The sequence below is a fragment of the Terrapene carolina genome, unplaced genomic scaffold (genome assembly GCF_002925995.2).
Source record: "Terrapene carolina triunguis isolate 2854851 unplaced genomic scaffold, T_m_triunguis-2.0 Scaffold430, whole genome shotgun sequence".
NCBI lineage: Eukaryota > Metazoa > Chordata > Testudines > Emydidae > Terrapene > Terrapene triunguis.
This window is the reverse complement of record NW_020664781.1, coordinates 545396-560206: the sequence shown is the minus strand read 5'-3', so window position 1 is coordinate 560206 and position 14811 is coordinate 545396. Positions and strand designations below refer to the sequence as shown.

Genomic DNA, 14811 nt, shown 5'->3' with positions numbered 1-14811 from the left:
GGGGGGGCGGCCGGAGGCTTTTTTGCCTGGGGCGGCAAAAAAGCCAGAGCCGGCCCTGAGCTCTGCCCTCCCCCGACACTTTGCTGCCTTCCCTTTCTCCTGAGCCTTCCCTACCTCTCTGGTTCTCCCCCTGCGCTGGGTTTGCCGGCCCAAACTCTCTCCTCCCAGGGAGTGACTGTAGGCTACCTAGCCCTGCAGCCCCAGGCACACCTCCCTTCTCCTTCCCCGCCAGCCCTTCTGCTCTCAGCTCCTGGGCTTTATTCGGGCCCCTCTGTTCCTGGCCAGCTAAGCCTCATTTAATCAACCCCTGCTCCCTGGCTCCTCCGCCAGGTGGACCCCAGGGAGTTAATTGGCCCACCTGGCCGCCTTAACCCCCTCAAACTTTGTGGGGGGTGCACACCCCCTCCCAGACCCGCACCCACACGCTGCGGAGGAAGGTGAAAAAACCCCAAGTTCCTGCCAGTTTGACCAGGGGGCCAATTCCTTCCCGACCCCACACATGGTGATCAGTTAAACCCTGAGCATGCAAGCCAGAACCAGCCAGCCCAGCACCTGAGAGAGAGAGAGAGTGCTTGGTGCCACCTCAGCACCCTGGCCCTCCCCATCCTATGTCCCACCTCCGGCCGTGGCCATGCTTCAGAGGAAGGAGATTAAATAAACCCTCCCAGAATACACCGGGGGGCAAAAAATCCCTTCCTGACCCCTGAAACCCTGAAGCATGAGCTTTTGGAACATACATAAAAACCAGCCCAGCAAAGATGCTGAGATGGGCAAAATGATCCTGTCATGTCACCCCCTACACTGGGTCGGATTCGAGTAGATTCTCCCCTCCCACCCCACCCATCCTACAGGAGCATTCCCTGTATTGGAATACTGGCTAGGGACTTTTCTCCTTTCGCTCCAGGGGCAGAGACCTGAGCATCTGGAGCAGGAAAACCTGGATTCTGTTCCCGCCGCTGCTACAAAGTTCCAAGCTCACCCACCCTGAGCAGCTGTCACAGAGACAATCAGTTCTCGGCTAATTCGACCCTACTGCATAAAGGGTTTAAATTCTCTCTCAGCTCCTGTTCCGTGGCCAGGGTTTTCCAGAGCACCGATTCCTCAGCTCCTTGGCCCTCACCTCTGTGTTTCTTGTTTCCTCCAGGTCGTGGGAGATAAAGTGCTGGAAGAGGAGATCAGCTTCCCTGTAAGTCGTTAGATGTTCTCTGGGGCTCAGCAGCAAAGCACGGCTCTGTATTCCAGACCTGCTGGGGTTTAAATCAGCCTCGCTCCAGAGATGAAGCTAGCCATGGGATGTACATACCGTGACAGTCCTCATGCTTCTAGGCATAGACAGCTCCCCAGCTGGGGTCAGGAAGGAATTCCTGGAGTAGGGTGGCATTTACAGTGGGGGGGGGGCAATGAGGAGAGAGGGGACCCAGACCACCAAGGGTGGCTGCAGATCCAAAGTTCAGGAGTGCTCAGATCTGGGTGTTTGCCTCTCCCGCCCCCGTTAGAGATGCTCGTATCTTACCCCCAATCGTCTCCGACTAAGAGATTCAGAAGCACTTTGAGGCTTCGATCGGTGTTTCTGTGTAGCACGTTTTGGGGAGCAGTCCGGAGCAGGGAGAGGCTGTGGCACCGCTGGTGCGTGCCGCTCTGCCGGCTGTGGCTCCCCACCCGGTTACAGGGCAGGCAGTGACACAGCCTGTCACTGACCCAGATTGCTGCCCAGAACGTGACGCCGGGATGCGTCTATTACCGAAGGTGAGACCAATCCCAGCAGGCTGCTCCCAGCGCAGCCACCTTCGAGTGGAGCAGGATTGGCCGTCAGCAGCTCCCCCCTCTCCCCCCGATCCTTAATCCAAAGCAAAGGGGGCCAGATTCATCCCCGGTGAAACTTTGCTGGCTGGCATGGAGCTAAAGCCAGGGATGCGACTGGCCCGGTGCGCGGGGAGGCCGCTCAGCGGTGGATGAAAAAGGCCGTTGCAGCCGTATTGCAAGGGTAGGAATTGCTGGGCATGGCAGACTGGTGCTGAAGGGCACTGCCTGGACTGGGGGACTGTGGACAGCCCCTAGGCCGCAAGTCACTGGTTTGGCCGTGTCCCACGTTCTGATCCCATCGAGCAGCTGCCTATGTGACAGGAGTTTGGTGGGTCTCAGCCCGCTGCCCCATGGGCCAGGGTCCACGCTGCCATATTTCTGTAGTGGTCTGTGTGTGCTGGGGAGCTCAGTGGAGCAGCCAGGCTCTGGACGGGCTTGGAGACTGAGCTGGCCTCTCCTCATAAGTAGTGGCCCCCCAAGCCCTGCTTCTCCTTTTGCACCGTGTCCAGGGAGCTGGGTGTGCCGCTGCACCCGGGCTCCTGCGTGATGCGACTTCACCCACGAGCCAACCTTCCTCTTCCTCGGCCTCCCGAGCGCACCGGCTCCTGACTCTCTTCTCTTTGCCTGCAGCTGACGTTTGGGCGTCTGGGGAAGGTGGTGGAGGAGAAGAAATCCATCACCCTACAGGACATCAGTGTGGTAAGTAGCGGGCTTCCCCCAGGCTCGGGGCCCCGGGGGGAGAGGCCCGCCACGTGGCCACGATGGGAGCATGGGCATGCAGGCCTTGGGCGGACAAGGGGGAGGATGTCCTCACCACTCTTGGATGTCCCTCGGATGCTACTGAGGTGGGCACGGTATTAATGCAAAAGGCCAACGCTGTGATGTCCGAGCACCACGGGTGGAGAGGAGAGGGCCGAGCGTGTAGGAACTCCTGTCTCAGCTGCAGACCAGTCTCCATAGCCTACCTTGTCCTCGCTCAATAGCTGATCGTGCACGGGTGCTCCGACACCAGGGGGATGGGCACAGTATAAGGAGCTGGATAGGCAGGCAGGGGCAGCGGCAGAACTTTCCCGTGCAGGCCTTAGCCACACAATAGTCATTTTGCAGAGCGCCGCTCGCTGCCTGGCCGTGTTTGCTGGGCTGTTCACAAACGTGCTGCTGCCAGGAGAGGCCAGTCCAAGGCCCTGGACTAGCTCCGTCACCGTCGGATTAGCTGACAGATGGCTGGACGGAGGGGCACACGCCTGTTTCTCTCTTCTGTCTACGGGCTCGGCAGAACCACAGCTGCGGCGAGATCGTCACCGAGCCTCCCGTGTAGTTCTAGTGACACCATCAGAGCAGTTCTCCCAAAACCCCCCACAGGGCGGGTGTGTCAGGCGATCACCCGGAAAGTGTGACAGTCCCGGGGCCAGCTCTGCGGAGCACACTGCAGCTGCATCAGCGCGGCTCAGTCTGGCGGTACATTTCCAGTGGGGGACACACATTTCTGAGTATCCCTGCCCTGCTCTAAGGGATTAAATGAATCAGCTGACGGGTGTGTGCACCACTGCCCTCTATTGGGTGGAATCGGAACTGCTCAGGTTTGTGTCATAGACCCCATTCAGCTAAGAGCTAAAGGAGAGTCTCTCTTAGCTCAAGTGTCAGGGGCAGGGGGTTGGGGATCTAAGCTGTGTCCCTGATGAGAAGTTCTGAGCAGCTGTGGTGTGCCTCAAAGCAACAACAGAGCAGTGCTAGGGGAACGTGGACTTGTTACAGAATTAACACCAGTATCCCACAGGGCGGGGACACGATTTGCTCGAGGTGACACAGAGACTCAGTGGCAGACCTGGGCACAGAAACCAGGGAGTCCTGACTCTCACTTCGGTGCCCACGGCTACCACTCTGAAACCTGGAGCAGGTGTGTTTCTAGTGGGGTCCCACAGGGATCGGTGCTTGGCTGTATGTTATTAAATATTTTTATCAATGACCTAGAGGAAAATATAAAATAATCATTGATAGAATTTGCAGATGACATGGAGGTTGGGGGGCGGGGTAAATATTGAACAGGACAGGTCACTGATGCAGAGGGATCTGGGTCGCCTGGTAAGCAGGGCGCAAGCAAACCATGGACGTTTCAATATGACCACATATAAAGTGATACCCCTAGGAACAAAGCATGCAGGCCGCGCGTACAGGGTGGGGGACTCTACCCTGGAAATCAGGGACTCAAAACAACCCATTGGGGGTCGTGGTGAATAATCAGCTGAACAGGCGCTCCCAGTGCGACACTGAGGCCAGAGCGGTTATTTGACCTCGGTGTTTGGCACCGCTGCGGGACTGCTGTGTCCAGTTCCGGTGTCCGTCGTTCAAGACGGAAGTTGATGAATTGCAGAGGCTTCGGATCAGACCCCCAGGAATAATGAAAAGATTGGAAAACCTGCCGGATCGCGAAAGACTTAAGGCGCACAACCTACGTAGCGTATCAAAGAGAAGGTTAAGGGGTGACTTGATCACAGTTTAGAAGTAGCTACACGGGGAACTGAAATAGGATGATGGGCTCTTCGGTCTAGCAGAGGAAGGTCTGACACGATCCACTGGCTGGAAGCCAAAGCCAGACAATTCAGCCTGGAAATAAGGCACCTTTTTAACAGTGAAGGCAATTAACCGTTGGAACAGTTCGTGCCAGACGTGGCCTCGCTGGCCATTTTTTACTCCAGACAGGATGTTTTTCTGAAAGCTCTGCTCCAGTTCAGTCACAGCTCTTGGGCTTCGAAGCAGGAATTAATTCAGGGAAGTTGGCCTGTGTCGTGCAGAAGGTCAGACTAGATGATCGCTAGATGGCTTTATAATCTCGGAATGCCGGGGTGGCTGTCCTAGAGATGACCTGAAGGCTGAGCCGACAGCTCCACCAGAGGGAGGGGACGGGTCAGCGCTGGGGTGTGATCTGTCAGTCACGCGGGGCAGTGCTGAGATCCATCACTCATGCAGACATAGGTCCAGCCAGAAACCCAGTAGTGCCCCCAGTAGGAGCTGCTTCCAAACCCCAACTTGCAGGGGTGGGGGGATCTCCCTGCTGAAGAACCCTGGTTTGGTGTCCTGGCTCTGGGGACAAGTGAACTGAGTTTGATAGGTCTCAGCCTATTCATCCCATTCTCAGGCTGAATGGTGCAGTGTGACCAGAAGGCTCATCTCAGGGAGCCCAGGCCTGGAATGGCGAGGGGGTGGGGGGGGCTGCAGGCTGGGACTGAGGTGCATCGGCAGAGCAGGGGGGGAATCCCAGGGCGAACGGCGGGACGTGGGGGGCTGCAGCCTGGGATTGAGGTGCATCGGCAGAGCGGGGCGTGGGGATGGGCAGCCCAGGGCTGGAACAGCAGGGGTGATCAGGATGCCCTTGGTGCAATCCAGGAGTCCCGAGTGAGCAGTTGCTCCTCCTGCTGCGTCTCTGTGCTGGGGACAGAGGTTTGTTAGCGAACGCTCTGCTCCCAGCCAAGGCCTGGGCTCGTGTGGCGGGAGCAGCAACCGCTGGACACTGCCGTGGAGGAAATGCCCCGCTAGCTCCACGGAGAGTGATCAGAGCTGGGGAACTGCCCCGCAGGGAATGGGTGTCGCGGTTCAGTGTGTGTGAGGGTTCAGATCCAAATGCAGGGCTGGGCTGGGAGCAGATCCCTGAGTTCCTCCTGGAACGAACAATCCCGGAGTAGCTCAGCTCGAAGAGTGCTGGATCTGAGCACCCAGGTGTCCGGACGCTGAATGGATCTTTAGTGGACCCTTTGTGCACGATCTCTATGTCTCGTTTCCCCCTGTGAGAAATGGGGATGATGCTTATCTGCCTGGTGCTCAGATACTCCTGTGAGGGGGCCGTGCAAGTCCCTGTGCAGGCTCTGTCTGGATCATGCTAGGATGATAGATCTCTTGCACACAAGGGGCTGTTTGGTGTCACCACTGCTGAGAAGTAATAACAACTCCCCCAGAAGCCCTGCACTCACCTCCGAGCCGGCTGAGCGTCTGCCCCAGGGTCAGCTGCAGACGCTGCCCTGGCACGTGCTGCGGTCATGAGCCAGCATGCGGGGTCAGGGAAGTTATTTATCTGTGCCGCCCGAGCAATCCATCACCTCCCCTTGGGTAGACAGGCAGTTCGAAAGTCTGAAGGGAGCGAAAGAAGTGTAAATACGGTTTGGGATGGTGGAAGGACTGAGGTTGCTACTTGGGAACCCGGCTGACAGGCTGCCTGTGGCTGCGTGAGAGGCGTTGGTGGCTGTCAGCCCAGTCACTAGTGGAAGAGCGCCGCCATCGCAAAAAACGGGGCTCTATTTGGAGCTTTTAGGCGGCAGTACAGGGCCTCTGACACACAGCCTAGCAGTTCCGATGCCATCCAGCAGAGGGCCCCTCCGGACTTAACCAGCTCATTGCATTATTGTGTTACCCTGCCTGTTCCTACTGTTGTGTTCTCTGTTTAATACACAAGGGCTTGGCGTGTTTGGTGTTTTAAAGAACATAAAGGAAAATGCCCGGCCCCTCTTGGGCAGTGCCGCTCACGCGCAGTGTGCCGGGGCACACTGGCTGGCAAGGCAGAGATAAGCATTTTGTTTCTGCCCTGGCGAAGTGCCGGAGCTAAGGAATTACTCCCGAAAGGATAAACAGAAGGGCTGTGTAGCCCAGCAGCCGCAGCAGCAAAGTGGTAAACAGCTGTTCAGACTGACTCCGAGCAGTAAATCCTAGAGGCTTATCGTGGGCCCAGGAGCTCAGTGGTATGAACATCCCAGGCCAAGCTGGCTGTCAGTAACCGGCTGTGGAGAGTCTCTCCAGTTGCCTCTCTCTCTGCTTCTCTTTCTCCTTGAGAAGCCGTTTGTGACACCTCCACATCGCAAGCTTCCCCCGTGGCAGCAGCGTAGGGAACAGAGAGTGCCGCTCGTCCCTGTGCCCCTGCCGCTCCGAGCGAGGGTAGAGATGGGGATCAGAGAAAGCAGCCGCCTGGCTGTTATCCGCGGGTGGCTGCTCAGCCATCGATGTGGAATGAATTAATAATGTTAATACCCAGCTCTGGTACAGAGCATTGTCTTCCACAGAACGCAACGGGCTTTAGTAGTATCATCGCTGTTTTATAGATGGGGAAACTGAGGCACAGAGCGGCGGGGCGACTTGCTGAAGGTGACCCAGCCAGCCAGTGTCCCCACTGCAGTGCTGTATCCACTAGGCCATGCTGCCTCCCAGTTAGGGCATCGGTTCTCAGGTTGAGGTTGCAAACAGGTGTCAAGGACTCATGACCCCCTGGCCCTTTCCCTGATGCTAATTGGGTGGGTGTCTGCAGCCGGATGGGGGAGACACGGTCACACATGTAGCTAGGGTGTTACCTTTGCTGTGTCTCACAGTACTTAGATCAGGGGTGGGCAAACTTTTTGGCCTGAGGGCCACATCGGGGTTGCCAAACTGTATGGAGGGCTGGGTAGGGAAGGCTGTGCCTCCCCAAACAGCCTGGCCCCCGCCCCCTATCTGCCCCCTCCCACTTCCCCCCTCAGAATCCCCGACCCATCCAACCCCCCCGCTCCTTGTCCTCGGACCTCCCCCTCCCAGGATCCGTGCCCCTAACTGCCCCCCAGGACCCCACTCCCTATCCAACTCCCCCTGCTCCCTGTCCCCTTACTACCCCAACCCTATCCACACCCCCACCCCCTGACAGGCCCCCCAGCACTCCCAGGCCTATCCAACCCCCCCATTCCCTGTCCCCTGACCACTACCCCCGAACCTCTGCCCCATCCAACCCCCCCCTACTGCTTGTCACCTGACTGCCCCGACCCCTATCCATACTCCCACCCCCTGACTGCCCTCTCCGGGACTCCCTGCCCCTTATCCAACCCCAACTCCCCGCTCCCCGCCCCCTTACCATGCCGCTCAGAGCAACAGGAGCTCACAGCTCTGCCAGAGCTAGCCACACCGCCATGCTACCCAGCAGGAACGGCAGGCCAGAGCGCTGGTGGTGGAGCGAGCTGAGACTGCAGGGGAGGGGGAACAGCAGGGGAGGGGCTGGGGGCTAGCCTCCCCGGCCGGGAGCTCAAGGGCCAGGCAGGAGGGTCCCGTGGGCCAGATGTGGCCCGCGGGCCGTACTTTGCCCACCTCTGACCTAGATCCTGCGCCCTTTCTCTGTCTACATCTAGGACCAAAGCATGCAGGCCACGCTTACGGGATGGGGGACTCTATCCTGGGAAGCAGTGCCTCTGACAAAGGTTTGGGGATCGTGGTGGCTAATCAGCTGAATGTGAGCTGTGGCCTAAAGAGCGAACGAGATCCTGGGATGCATAAACCGGGGAATCCAAGTAGGAGCAGAGAGGTGATTTCACCTCTGTGTTTGGCCCTGGTGCGACCCGACCGCTGCTGGAATCCCGGGTCCAGCTCTGGTGGCCACAATTCAAGGAGGATGTTGACAAATTAGAAAGGTTCAGAGAAGAGCCACGAGAACGATGAAACTTCTAGGGCTAGACTTAAAGAGCTCAACTAATTCAGCTTAACAGAGAGCAGGTTAAAGGGTGACTTGAGAAGTCCATAAGTACTCACAGGGGGAACAAATATTTACCAACGGGCTCTTCCGTCTGGCAGAGGAAGGTCTGACCCGTTCCCACGGCTGGAAGCTGAAGCTAGACACATTCAGGCTGGACATAAGGTGACATTTTGAACGCTGAGAGTAATTAACCACTGGAACAATTTACCGAGGGTCGTGGTGGATTCTCCGCCACCGGACATATTTTAATCAAGACTGGATGTTTGTCTGTAAGATCTGCCCTAGGAGTTACTGTGGGGCAGTTCTCCAGCGTGTGTTATATAGGAGGACAGACGGCGTGATCACAGTGCTCCCATCTGGCCATGAGATCAATCTATAAATGTATTGCTCCATGCCCAGTGACCTCCCCTGCCCCACGTCCTGACCCTCCCCCCGGTCTGCCCCTCCCCTGCCCCACATCCTGATCCCCACCCTGGTCTGCCCCTCCCCAAGTCCTGACCCTCACCGCGGTCTGACCCTCCCCTGCCCCACGTCCTGACCCTCACCCCGGTCTGCCCCTCCCCACGTCCTGACCCTCACCCCAGTCTGACCCTCCCCTGCCCTATGTCCTGACCCTCACCCCGGTCTGACCCTCCCCTGCCCCACGTGCTGATCCCCACCTCGGTCTGCCCCTCCCCAACTCCTGACCCTCACCACGGTCTGCCCCTCCCCGCGTCCTGACCCCCACGCCTATCTGACCCTCCCATGCCCCATGTCCTGACCCTCACCCCGGTCTGACCCTCCCCCGCCCCACGTCCTGACCCTCACCATGGTCTGACCCTCCCCCGCCCCACATCCTGACCCTCCCCCCGGCCTGACCCTCCCCTGCCCCACGTCCTGACCCTCAGCCCGGTCTGATCTTCTCTTCCCAGGAGGAACACAAGCAGCTTCACAACATGCTGGGATTCGAGGTGACCTCCATGCTGTGCGTGCCGGTCATTAGCCGGGCCACCTCCCAGGTGGTGGCCTTAGCCTGCGCTTTCAACAAGCTGGGCGGAGAGAGGTGAGTCTGAGGCTCTTGGGGAGGCTGCTCCCTGGGCGCTAGCCCCGCGCTGACACCGGCTCTGCTCCTTACGGTTGGGCCGGGGCCCCTTCGCTGCGCCTTTGCGCAGAGCTGTGCTGACGGGGCACAGATTACGGGTGAGGTCCGGAGCCCAAAGCAGAGCCGTGGCCCCAAGCACCTGGCAGGCTCCAGCCCTGGTCCCCATGCACCGACCGCTCGGCATCGCTCCGTCACTTCGCTGCCGCACCGTCTCTCCCACTCGCCCGGCCTGTGCTGGTGGCCGTCGGGCTAGATCGCGGTGAGCCCAGCTGCCTGCAAGGAGGGCTCCTGGCTGGGGGGCAGCTGGCGGTTTCAGGCTGCCTCTGCCACTCAGGCATGGGGTTCTGGCAGGCCACCCCGGTCGCCAGCACGGTGGCGCGGCTCCTGCAGACTACAAGTCCCAGCATGCAGTGTGCTCCGTTTGGATCCAAACAGAAGGCCACACTGGGGCTTTGCATGCTGGGCCTTGGAGTTTTTTCTGGCTGCACCTTTGCGTGTAAGACCATGTCGGCTGCGTTCTTCTCTGTTGTGAACTCCTGGGGCTGCCGGAAGGGAGCCAGGGGGCTCCTGTAGCTGGGGGGATGACCCCTGCCCCGTTCTAATGCAGGATCGCTATGGGGGGAAGTCATCCATTGCAGGGAGTGCTGTATGGAGGGGGATGGGGTAAAATGCAGCCCAGCCTTGGCCACCTCTCCGCCCAGCACTCCTCTGGACCCCGAACTGTCCCCCGTGCACTCTGGGGCACTAGGACCGGGTGCTGCCTCCTCTCCCTCCGTCCCGCCATGTGGCCTTGCGGAAAGCTGCTGAGATCAGACAGAGACTCCAAGCTGTGAGGGCAAAGCAGAGAACTTGCTGGCTCCAGCCCTTCCCTTCCCCTGCAGATCCTTCCCCTCAGCATCTCCCCACACCGAGTCTCCTCCCCTGCCCCATGCCTCTCACCCCCTTCCCTTCCCATTTAGCTGATACTGCCCTAACACTAACAGCCCCCCCCAAAACACCCCATGGCACTGACATGCCGTTTGCTGCTAACCCATCGGTCACCCAGCTGGTGTCTCCTACCCCTTCCCCCATCCCGGGTCTACTGAGATTGTCGGCTCTTCGGGACAGGGACCGTCTGCTGCTCACGCTGTGTACAGCTCCTAGCGCAGAGGGGCTGAGCTCTTGATTGGCCCTGCAGCAATAAGCGTGGCTCGGAACTTCCCCCAGCCAAACCCCTCCATCTTAGCCTTGTTCAGTACCAACGCTGGCCCAGAGCTCTCTGGCGATCTTCGTGATTTGCTCTGGGCCATGAGTTACGGTGCAGGAACCCCCATCAATGCACTTAGCCGTGTGCAACCTGCAGACCCTCCCTTCACGCCTCCCAGGGCAGACAGACCTTCCCTGCAGGGGGAATGCTTGCTTGGGAGCCAGGTGGGTAGGAGACAGGCGAGCTAGTCTAAAGCAGCACCACCAATTCAGAAGTTCTTGGGGGAGGATTGCAGGGGGGTACCCCCAGACCCAACCCCATTCCGGCCCCCATGCACCCACCTCCTCCTCCCACAGGGCCCCCAAGTCTGTCTTGCCGGGGAGCCTCCCTGTCTTACCCGCCCAGTGCATGAGCCGGTGCTGCTAGGAGCAGAGTTCTTGGCGGACCTCCTGCGACATGCCGTACAGGGACAGACTCCCCGTGCGCCGGCAGGCCGAACTGGGGCGTGCCGGGGTGCAATTCTGCTTGCCACCATTCGGCCTGGCCGCTCCTCCATCAGTGTGGCTGGGATGTCAGCGGCCGGCATGCAGCCGTAGCGGGACCGCTGGCCTGAGGTTGGGCAGAGCCGCTGCTTCAGAGCAGCCAGGCTTTGCGGCCTGTGAAACGCTGAGCAAGTGCGAAAACCCCGGGGGAGCATCAGCCCCCCACTGATTGGTGCCACGGGTCCAAAGGGAATCGAGCTGTCTTGAGATTGTGTAGATGCTTCGAGCGACGTTAATTAGAGCATTTGGCTGGTGTGGGGAGGGGCTCGGGACTTCATTGCCTCAGGCTGTAGCATCAGATACTGGAGGCAGAAAATTAATACGGGGGAAGAGTGGAGGGGATTGGACCGGGGTCTTTAAACCAGGAAGGATGGAGTGGAAACCCAGCAGTCTCTCCTCCACTCCGTGAGAGGAGACCAAGGGCTCACTCGATGGAGTGAGCTGGAATATATGTGTAACCCTAGCACCATGTGTCACGGAGTCCCCGGGCGATGCTCTGGAACTGCTCCCTAGGAAGCCAGGCAGGACTCTGGTGAAGTGTCCTCTCTGGGAGCAGACTGTCTTCAGGGCAAGAAGCTCACACGGCTTCCACCTTCCTGGGTCTGACCTTGGAGCATTCAGCATCCTCTGCCCCTCCGTGCGCTTCCCACAGCGAGTCCGCCCAGGCGGGGTCCTGGGGAAGCCAGAGGGTCCTGCACCCCCACTTCACAGTCAGACGTGACTCTTAGCCAGCCAGTAAAACAGAGGTTTATTAGATGACAGGAACATGGTCTAAAACAGAGCTTGTAGGTACAGAGAACAAGACCCCTCAGCCGGGTCCATTTTGGGGGGCAGCGAGCCAACCACGTCTGCACTTCACTCCACAGTCCCCAGCCAGCTCTAAACTGACTCACCCTCCTCTCTGGCCTTTGTCTCTTTCCGGGGCCAGGAGGTCACCTGATTCCTTTGTTCCCCAACACCTTTAGCTATCACCTTGCAGGGGGGAAGGGCCCCAGCCATTAGTTGCCAGGAGACAGAGTGTCGGCCATTTATGCACACTGGCCCTTTGCTCTGCAACAATTACACCCCCTTATCCCACCACCTAGAGACTTAAGAAATGCATAGGGGAAACTGAGGCACCCCTACAGTATTCAGAGGAAACATTAAGAACAGTCCCACTTCAGCATTAAGAACAGTCCCACTTCATCACACCATGCAAAGAACCTCTCCATTGAGCACCATGTTGTTAACCGGTGGAACTCTCTGCAGCAGGGGGGCTGTGTTGCCAGATGCCCCGTGCCACATGGATGTAAAAAAGCTCCCACTCAGAATGGTGTCGTGTTCAGCTGCATGTTCCAGTGACGACACAAGAGGAAGGACATGGCAGAATTGTGCCCTGGGCCTTTACTGCCTGGTGCTTGGGACCCAAGCGGGTGTAGGACGGGGGAAGGGCTGTGCTGCTGATTAGAGCCTTCAGCATCCATGCCAGGTTTGGGCGCTGTCTGAGCCAGGCACCAGCTCCAGTTAAAGGCGCAGTGAAGCGTTCCCCTGATCCACAGGCAGAGAAGCCCCCTCCCTGGGTAATTCATTTCTTGAAACTTGGATTCAGAGCTGAATAATAACAGAGCAAAGCCCCATCCCCTCCTTCCCTGATCCCGCCAGTGCCCTGCCACCGTTTCATGGGCGAGGTCGGCACCGCCCGTTCGAGAGGGCCGGTTCAGGCCAGGGTTTTGGGAAGGGGACAGGAGCAGATGAGGGCAAATCCCGGCTGACCTGATCTGAGGCCTTATAGACTGTGTAGGAATCCTCACCCCCACCCTGCTGCGAGGTGGGTCAGTTGCCTCATTCCTGTCCTACAGCTGGGGAAACTGAGGCAGGGCAGTGATGGGCCCGGGGAGCTGGGCCTCGGAGCAGTGCATTGCAGTAGTCCAGGAGAGAGGAGGGGAATGCACGGTGCACTGGGGAACAGCTGCCATGTCCTGCCCCAGAGGTGGCTGCATGTCAGTGAGGTGGATCTCCTCTGGACAGGCAGCACCGGCAGGCTCCCCAGCTGAGCGGCGTTGGCTGCAGGAGCCACCGCGCGCCGTCCCTGTTCTGACCGTGCCGCTCTTCTTGCCTCAGCTACACGGAGGCCGACGAGCACAGAATCCAACACTGCTTCTGCTACACCTCCACCGTCCTGACCAGCACGCTGGCCTTCCAGAAGGAGCAGAAACTGAAGTGCGAGTGCCAGGTAAGAGGGCAGCTCGCTCGGTCATTACGCACGGCTGCAGGATGTAACAGGCTGGGCCATGTGGCCGCTGCAGCAGTGCGTATGGGAGTGGGGGCAGCTGGCTACATCCGCCTTTCAGTGGGGGGTCAGGGGCTGGACTGTGTCCATGCTCCGTCGGAGAGCCATGGGGCATCGAGTGGAGGTGCCGGGTCATCGCTGCACTGGGAGAGGGAATGGGGCAAGACGGGCATTTGAAGGGGTTGAACCAGGCACCCACAGCAGGCCACGCCCCAACCCTCGACCCCCTGCCAACATGGGGCTAGACCCCTGGGGTTTGAGCTCCACAGCCCAGGCCTCGACAACTTCAGCTAAGGGAGGAAACTCCGCTGGCTGGTAGCAGTAGCTGGCCCTTATCCGCCGTGTAGGCTAGCTCCTAGAGAGGCCTGCTATCCCGAGGAGGGGTCTCTGAAGCCAGGATCCCTTCTGGAAAAGCTTGCGGGGAGGGAAGGGCTGTCAGACTGGCTCCAGCATTGTCATGTGGCGGGGCCCATAACGCCCCCTCTTCCGGAGGCCAGGGCGGAGAGCAGGTCACAGTGTTGTTGAGAGGATGTTTCATAGGTCTCCAGGTAAACTCAGGGCTGATTATCCTGTAGGCCAGGAAAGGCAGGTCCAGTCCCACACATTTTGGGGGGATCCCCATCCCCAGATCAGGAGCTTCCCATGTCTGGACATGTGGGGTTACCTACGTTTGTACCCCAGTTATCTGTACACTTTCCTTGGCTGTATCTAAGCACCTGGCAGGCACGGATGGATTAAAGTTCTACCTGTGAGGTAGAGAAACCTCGCCCCCAGTTTACAGGATGAAGCGACTTGCCCCAGGACTGACAATGCATCCAGGGTAGAGCCAGGAGCTGCCCCCAGAGCTCAAGTCTGGTCCTAAACCACAAGGGAATCCAGCCTCTCTGCCCCTGTCTGACCCACCCCCTCTGCCCTGCCCCCTGGCCGGGTCTCCGGGCTGTGCCAGGCCACTTTGCTCTTTCCTCTGCTGGTGACACCCTTCCCATCCGGATCCGCCCAGGCTAGGGCTGCCAACTTTCTAATCACAGAAAATCGAACACCCTTGCCCCACCCCCTGCCCCGCCCCTTCTCCGAGGCCCCGCCCCTACTCACTCCATCCCCCTTCCCTTCGTCACTCACTCTCCCCCACCCTCACTCACTTGCTCATTTTCACTGGGCTGGGGCAGGTGGTTGGGGTGTGGGAGGGGTTGAGGGCTCCAGCTGGAGGTGTGGGCTCTGGGGTGGGGCCTGGGGTGAGGGGTTTGGGGTGCACGAGGGGGCTCTGGGCTGGGGCAGGGGGTTGGGGCACAGGAGGGGATGAGGAGCACGGGCTCTGGGTGCTGCTTAGCTCAGGGGGCTCCTGGAAGTGGCATCCCATCCCTCCAGCTCCTAAGCGAAGGGGCGGCCAGGGGGCTCTGCACGCTGCCCCCGTCCACAGGTGCCGCCCCCGCAGCTCCCATTGGCCGCAGTTCCCAGCCA

At 59.3% G+C, this 14811-nt stretch overlaps 1 protein-coding gene across 1 annotated transcript in view; it reads left to right on the top strand.

Moving 5' to 3' along the window:
* The window catches only part of PDE2A (phosphodiesterase 2A), a 378660-nt gene that overhangs the window by 340873 nt on the left and 22976 nt on the right, over positions 1–14811 (top strand). The window contains exons 14-17 of the mRNA XM_026658352.2: positions 1145–1186; positions 2434–2502; positions 9187–9317; positions 13185–13296. Coding sequence (XP_026514137.1) covers positions 1145–1186; positions 2434–2502; positions 9187–9317; positions 13185–13296 — 354 coding nt within the window. The remainder of the gene's footprint in view (positions 1–1144; positions 1187–2433; positions 2503–9186; positions 9318–13184; positions 13297–14811) is intronic.